This window comes from Suncus etruscus, chromosome 15 (genome assembly GCF_024139225.1).
Source record: "Suncus etruscus isolate mSunEtr1 chromosome 15, mSunEtr1.pri.cur, whole genome shotgun sequence".
Classification (NCBI taxonomy): Eukaryota; Metazoa; Chordata; class Mammalia; order Eulipotyphla; family Soricidae; genus Suncus; species Suncus etruscus.
Window position 1 is genome coordinate 63,746,980 of NC_064862.1, and position 8,278 is coordinate 63,755,257.

The window sequence follows — 8,278 nt, forward strand, 5'->3', positions numbered from 1 at the left end:
ATCTGAATGGTCTGAGGAGACAATGCTTTCTTATGTCAGCATCTAGTGGTGACCTATATTCTTTGGCTTTGGGTCCCTTCTTGTAACTCCAAAGCAGTCTCATGCTTCAGAATGTTCTGTTGCCAGAATTCTACCCACTCTCTGGCCCTTCTGTCTCCTATAAGCATCCTTGGAATCATGTTAAATCAACACAGATACTCCCCACCTAAACTTCCTTAATTATACATGGAAAAGTTCAGAGGGCAGGAACACACATTTCAGGGTATCAGTTAGCCTGTCAGAATAACTAAGATGAAACAGGTAGTTAGCAGGCTAGTTTCAAAGGGCAGAAAAATGAGCAGAGAGGAACTTAGGGTCAAGGGCAAGGCCAGTTGCTGCCAATGAGTACACAAAACCCTACATAGATCAAGTGTGATCAACTTTTGATTCAGGTTTTTAGGCTGATGTAGGAGTGAACACTGGCCCACTATAGGAAAAGATGGCCAGATTTGTAGCAGATAGAGAAGCAATACAAAGACAATTGGCAACTGAAATTTATTTAATCAACAGATCAACAGGAGCAGGTGTGACAACTCAGTAACAGTTCTGAGACTGACTGGAAATGAGGCCTGGTCGAAACTCAGGAAACTCAGCATGTCAACTCCAAGAAGGTTAGTGGCTTCTGCTTCTAGCTCAGTGCAAAACTTGAACAGTTTAACAAGTTATGTCCTTCAAACCTGAGGAAAGGAAACACATGAACGCTGTTAAAAGACCCACATTTGGAACAGAGAAAATAGGTGGGAGGATGTGATGCAGACACACAGCCCACAGGGACTAGTTCTGGGCATTACCCACAACACTGACAACTGTGTTTCTGGCCACCTGTTTTGTACGGTGAGATTTCACAAGGCAGTCAGGATGGATGAGACTGTGCTTATGGGTGGTTTTAAAGGGATTAAGAAAGCTTTCTGACTTTATGGGTATCTGCAGTCCAGGCCAAAAGTCTATCTTTTAAGTGCCTGAACTTTGAGCAAAAGCAGATGCGTTCTTTGGCAGACTCAAATATAAGCACTGATACTGAAAAGTAGTCAGATGGGAAAATAAACTCATGTCTGACAGTCTACTATCATTAATTTATTTAGGAAAAAACTAGTTAACTCATTTGTGCTTATAAACAACCTACATTTCGAAAAGTGTATGAAAGTTGATGAAATTTAGTCATAATTTCAATGGGTTGGGTGCCTGCGTTACATGCAGCCAACCCAGGTTCAATCCTCATCATCCTATATGGCCCCCTGAATACTGCCAGGAGTAATTCCTGAGTGCAGAATTATGAGTAACCCCTGAATATTGTCATATTGACACCTCCCCAATTTTTTATAGCCATTAAAGTTATGCTTGTTGAATTTAATAGGAAAGTCCTATTTTTATAGTATTATAATGAAAAGATCAGTAATCAAGTTACACAAATTTAGGATTCAACCCTGCTAAAACAAAATAATGGCTAGAAACAGTGGAAGAAAATAGTTTCCAAAGTTTATTTCAAAGTGATTTTCAAATTGCATACAAGCGATTTTTCTTTTGTTCATCATATTATTCAGATATTTCTGTAGTTTCTTTTCTTGTTAATTTTGTTTGTTTTGGGGCCATATCTGGTGATACTCAGGAGTTACTCCTGGCTATGTGCTCAGAAATCACTCCTGGCTTGGGGGATTATATGGGACACCCAGGGATCTAACCATGGTCCCTCCTGGGTCAGCAGCATACAAGGCAAGTGCCCTGCCACTTGCACCAGCACTCCGGCCCTATTTCTGTAGTTTCTAATAAAAATTATACTTAGCTTAAAAGTAATGGGGAAAGTGAAAATGCATGAATGACATTTAAATAGAAACAAACTGAAGAAAACATTTTGAGAGAATATTTCAGCTAAATCTGTAAAATAGTGAAAAAAAAAAAAAAGATTTGGTCTGTGTCTCTGTGAAGCGGTCTGGCATGAGGGTCCTGCCCAAAGGCTTATTATTTGGACATACCTATAGGACCATCTCCGGTAGACTGATAGGCTGCTACTAAGTGTCTGAGCTGAGATCCATCTAACCATCATTTTTATGGGTCCTAGACACACCCAAGGATAATTCCCAAAAGAATCCAGAGTGGCCTGGGACAGTTGTCAAGAACTGGATCCAGACCAACGTAACAAGAAATGTGAAAATTCGATCTATGCTCTCCCTACAAAATCCCTACTCTGCTTGGCAGGGAACTTCACATTAATCACAGGAGCTAACAAGGAGAAATCCAATTCACAGCTGTACAGATGTAAGGAATAATGTCTATTTGTTTAACATCTACTAAACCTGGTTACACGTTGACTAAAAAAACAAACACTGGCAGCTTTTATTGAGGTGATTATTAATAAGACTCTCAAGGTCTTATCTTTCAACAAAGGAAATTCCAGCATCATCCTTTCAAGGGTGTAGGTCGGTTGGTTTGTTAGTTTTGGTACATATCCTTTATTTGAACAGTTCTAGTTTCAGAGCTAGGAAAACAGATGTCAGAGGTACTTCTTTGGAAACAAAAACAGATACATAGACACAATCCTCTAGTTCTTTCTGGGTCCAAAACTCCAGGCATTCTTTGAAGACAAAAGATCTCTGTTCAAATCAACCCAAGCCCAATTCCATACCAAACTCAGCTCCACCTTTCGTTGCCCAACACAGACAGTAATGTTGCATGAGCTGCTCAAGAAGTTCCATTTCATCCAGGAATTCTAGGGACTCTATTCTGCAAAGAGAATTGAAATAAAACAATATAAATGTATACAGTTTAAAATAAGGATGATGATTCACAACTCTGAATATTAACTGAATCAGGCTAACAAAACAATGTTTAAGACAGTTCCAGTCTATATTTTTACTGAAAAGAAAAATAGCATAAACAAGGTCAAAAGACAAATGACATAAGAGAAACTAAGAAGTATTTGCAATACAAATGACAGTAGATTTCCTTGATATATATATATATACATATAGCAATTACATATCAAAGCAATTTAAGAAATTTATCTAAAAGACCAATAATTTTTTTCTCATTTATGAGAAATGTAAACTAAAATACAAGCTACTTTGTCAACTTTCAGAGAGACAGTATCAAAATAGCTGACACTTTAGCAAGAACATTGGACAAAGGTGCTCTCCTGCATTACAAAATGGTACAACTTCTTGTGGGGGTGGGGGGAAGGAGATATGATCAACTATCAATTTTTAAAATCTATATTCTGTTGGGAATCAGAAGAGTTCTCCATAATTTGATCCCATTGGCAAAAGTGACAAAGGTAAAAATAAACACAAAGGACTTCAAATTTTAAAGTTTTTACGTGGTAAAAGAAACTCAAGCTAAAATAAGAAGACATACTACTGAATGGGAGAAAATGTTGGCACACAATATATCAAATAAAGGATTAATATCCAAGCACTCAAATAATAAAAAGCACTCAAAATAAAACTCAACAAAAATGCCAAAAATCCCATCAAAAATGGAGGGGAGGAGATGAACAGACATTTTATGTTATGTGGATATATGGACAGTCAACAAGTTCATGACATTGTGTTCACTGTCACTTATCAAGGTAATACAAATCAAGATGACAATGAGATATCATCTCAGACCAGTGAGAATGACATCAAACAAACTAGAAACAATATTGATAGGGTTGCAGTGAAAAGGAACCCTTATTTACAGATGATGGGAATGTTTTCTGATTCAATGTTTATAGGAACAGTACAGAGAAGGTCTAAAAAAGTGTATCTTCCTTATGATCTGGCATTTCTATTTCTTGGCTTCCACCTCCAAAATAAAAAATGTGAATTAAAAAAGACATATGCGGGGCCGGGAGAGATAGCACAGTGGCGTTTGCCTTGCAAGCAGCCGATGCAGGACCAAAGGTGGTTGGTTCGAATCCTGGTGTCCCATATGGTCCCCCATGCCTGCCAGGAGCTATTTCTGAGCAGACAGTCAGGAGTCACCCCTGAGCACCGCCGGGTGTGACCCAAAAACCAAAAAAAAAAAAAAAAAAAAAGACATATGCATGGGCCAGAGCAGTGGCGCAGTGGTAGGGCATTTGTCTTGCATGTGGCTGACCCAGGACGGACCATAGTGTCCCATATGGTCCCCAAGCCAGGAGCAATTTCTGGGTGCACAGCCAGGAAAAACCCCTGAGTGTCACCAGGTTGGCCCCAAGATAAAAAAACCAAAAAAAAAAAGACATGCGCAGTATGTTCAGGCAGTGTATAAAGTATAAGATAATATGGAAACATAACTAGAATAGAATATGTAAACAGTCCATGTGCCCAAGAGATGAATGAATAAAGAAAGTTCTGGTCTATTCACACTGGAATACTATGCAGCTGTAAGAAAAGCTGATGTATCATGCAGCTCACTGAAATTTGGATGAACCTTTATCATGTTAAGTGAAATTCAGAGGGAAAAGAGCAAATGCCGAATGATCTCATTCATTGACAGTATATAGAGAAACAAGACAAGAAAATGGAAAGTTGTAAAAAAATGACAAACTGATGAACCAAAAATGCAGAACTGAGAATGCCAAGAGGGGAGTGGGTTGCAGAGAATGAAGAGGTGGGTGGGGCATACATGCCATTGGTGGAATTTGGAGGTGAGGCCAACTGTGCATATTAACTCTAAGCATTACCACTTATAAACATGAAATACAAACTATATTTAAAAAAATATTTCCCAAGGGGAAGATGTTGGGAAAGGAATGGTTAAAGGGTTACATTGAGATGGTAAAGGGATGCTGATACAGTAGTTAGAACAACGTTGGCCTAAAGCAGTGCTTCTCAGTTATTTTCTGTCATGCCCCCACCCCCCAGGAAGAAGAAAACATTTTTCGCATTCCCCACACAAGTGTAAATAATATCTTTTTTTTTTTTTAATTTTGGGCCACACCCGGTGACGCTCAGGGGTTACTCCTGGCTATGTGCTCAGAAATCACCCCTGGCTTGGGGGGACCATATGGGACACCGGGGGATCGAACTGTGGTCCATCCTATGCTAGCGCTTGCAAGGCAGACACCTTACCTCTAGCGCCACCTTCCCGGCCCCTGTAAATAGTGTCTTTATTTAAAATAAAACTTTAACCTGCAAAACAAAAATATATAAAATAATTTGAGCTGATTTTTTAATCAGAGGTGATATCTGGATTAATGGCTACAATGAGCATGTTTTACAATGCATAGCTTTTCGAAGCAGGGTTTGAAGCAGGACACAGCAACTCTCAGCTCCAGAGACATACAGAGACATAAACTCGGGGCTTAGCTTGTTATGACAGTGTTTGCAGAGGCAAACACACCCCTCCCCTTTATAGAGCCTTGCAGGCCCCCCCCCAGGGGTGAGCCCCACTATTTGAGAAACACTGGCCTAAAGAAAAGTTGGAGGAGATAAAATAGTAATGGTATACCTTGGGCCAAAGAGGCTATCTCTCAGAAAAAGATCAGTGTACAAGCTTTGCATGTTGGAGAAAACACATGTTCCAGGAACTGTCAGGGGTGAACCTCAGGCACTACATTACCAGGTGTGTCCCTTTCTCCCCATAAATATAAAAGGACAGAGAAGTGGCTAAGTGGTAAAGTGTATGCTGCAAAATATTAGTAAGAGGCATGGGTTTGATACCTAAGACCACACACACACATTAAAATGATTATTAATGTACAATGTTTTAATAATTCTACTTTAAAAATTTTACACTTTGAGGTTATAGGGGATAGAGCACAGGGAAGGACAGATTGGAATTTTCAATGATGTATACCTGAAAAAATGCTCTAATGCAATGTTACTTCCATGAAAAAGATTTAACTATATAAAAATACAAAGATGTATATTTTTCAAAGATTTGCTGCAGCAATGCAAGAAGAAAGACAAACACCAGATGATTTAATGCATATGTAGAATATAAAGAAAGCAAACAGACAAAATAAACCAACCGTTGGATTCTGACATTTGATATTATGAGTAAAGGCAGGGATAAGGGCTGGAGGCTGAGGTTGGGATAAGTGGTGGAAGGACCATTTATGGTCCACAATGGACTGTAGTGCTTAGTACATTGCTCGTATAAAATATATTGGAACAAGTATTTTGAATTGTGTGAAACTAAATTGCAAAATATATAAACTAACCTGACCTCACTTTTAAAAAAACTGTATACGTATTCACTGCAACAACTGTAACATAGTAATAGCAAAAACTGCAAACTAGAAGCAGTGGGTAAAATCCTAGCTGCCTTAAACTAAGGATCACAATTCCATCTGAGGTGATAAAATTGAATGTGCAGGGCTGGGGCTCAAAAGGTTAAATTGTAAATTTGTGCTTATTAGCAATGCTTGATTTGCATGCCTATTTTATGTCTCTGGGGTTGTATAAAAATGTCTGAGTGAAAGGAATGAAAAATAACTTAAGGGAAAAACCTGGAGCAAATGTGGGAATCTGCTTATCTACTTCCACTCTTGAGAATTCTGCTGAATTGCTTATTAATTTCATTGCCTTTCAACAGTGATTTTATATATTTTGTCAAGCCTTTGAAGTTTTTAATATGAATCTGATAGCATTTACTTTATAATGGCATGTCTTTAAAGCAATGTGTTTATTTTGCAGAAAAATTTCTTCCCACTAAAACAATTATGTATTTCATTTAAAAATTTTATCAAACCTGCCTTGAGGCTTGTTATATGGCTATTAGTGTACTTATAAAATTAGATCTCCAATAACAAAAAAATGCAGATTTCTCTTTGTTAGCAGAATTCTCTCTGTTAGCAGAAAGATCTATTGAAGAAATAGATTTTTCTATCTGCAGAAAAAAAATATCTTGGTTAAAGAGCGGTCTTGAGCAAAAAAAGAAAGAGTTGAAGAGCTGCAGGTTAAATTAACAAATTACCATTCACAAATAATACACACTACCATGGGAGAGCCTTTAAAACATATTATGAAATTTAGAAGCAAGTAATGTGAACAGTACGCTATTAGCTATGTAAAGGGATAATGGAGCAATACATATTTTGGAAAATACTAAACAAAATTGAAACAATGCTGGTCTCTACATAAAAGCTAATAAATACACAGAGTGTTGGGCCAAATGGAATGGAGAAGATTTTGATTTTACTCTATCCTTAAGTATTGTTTCCAATAAAATGTTAGGGTTTTGGTTTTTTGTGGGGAGGCACACCCACAGTGCTCAGGGGTTACTTCTGGCTCTGCACTTAGAAATTACTTATGGCAGGCTGAGAGAAACCATATTGGGTGCACGGGATCAAATTTGGATTTGGGGGCCAGAGCAATAGCACAGCAGTAGGGCATTTGCCTTGCATGTGGCCGATCCAGGATGGACCTCGTTCAATCCCTAGCGTCCCATATAGTCCCCCAAGCCAGGAGTGATTTTTGAGCACATAGCCAGGAGTAATCCCTGAGCAACACCAAGTTGCTCCAAAACCAACCAACCGAAAAACAAAATCTGGATTGGTTGTGTGCAAGGCAAATACCCTACTGAATGTATACTTTGTGGCCCTTCAAATATATGTATTTTTAAATGCATTTTAACTATAAAATTTAAATATATAAAACACAGAAACATGTTTAAGTATATAGGAATACAAAACTTTTTTCCTGTTAAAAATCAAGCACCTGGCAGCACCCAGAGGTTATTCCTGGCTCTGTGCTCAGAAATTACTCATAGAAGGCTCAGGGAACCACCTGGGATTGACCTGGGCTGGCTGAATGCAAGGCATATCTTACCCACTGTGCTTTAGCTCTGGCCCCTCAAATCAAGCATTTCTAAAATGTATAAATAAGAAATATAAACTTAAAAATAAGAAATAGCCCATATTCTCCTTCTTTCTTTCTTTTTTTTTTTTTTTTTTTTTTTTTTTTTTTACTATGTCTAGCACTAACATTCTGGTATTTTCCTTCTGTCTAGACATGATGTGAATGTCTAAATGTGACTGGGGAGTGTTCACATATGTGCATATTTGTTCCTGCCTTGTTATACGGACCTACGGGTCACTTCTGAATGGAGAAAGCGTGTCCATGAAGAACTCTTGTTGCTTCCTGATTAAAAATGCCACTAGACATGCAGGGAGATTTCCTAGAAAAGACTGCCACAATAAAGGCTCCAAGATGATTAGCTCAACTATTAGATGATACTAACTTGGGTTCATTAAAAATCGAACAATACAAGCACATCTAGTGGCCTTTGCTTTAGAGAATAAGGGATAGGGGCCAGAGAGGTGGCGCTAGAGGGT

At 38.2% G+C, this 8,278-nt stretch overlaps 1 protein-coding gene across 1 annotated transcript in view; it reads right to left on the minus strand.

Moving 5' to 3' along the window:
* Positions 1–520: 520 nt before the first annotated feature.
* The window catches only part of LCMT1 (leucine carboxyl methyltransferase 1), a 60,395-nt gene continuing 52,637 nt past the window's right edge, over positions 521–8,278 (minus strand). Inside the window, exons 10-11 of the mRNA XM_049789540.1 lie at positions 2,660–2,757; positions 521–716 (exon numbers count right to left, since the gene is read on the minus strand). Of these exons, the coding sequence (XP_049645497.1) occupies positions 694–716; positions 2,660–2,757 (121 nt within the window). The 3' untranslated portion in view covers positions 521–693. The remainder of the gene's footprint in view (positions 717–2,659; positions 2,758–8,278) is intronic.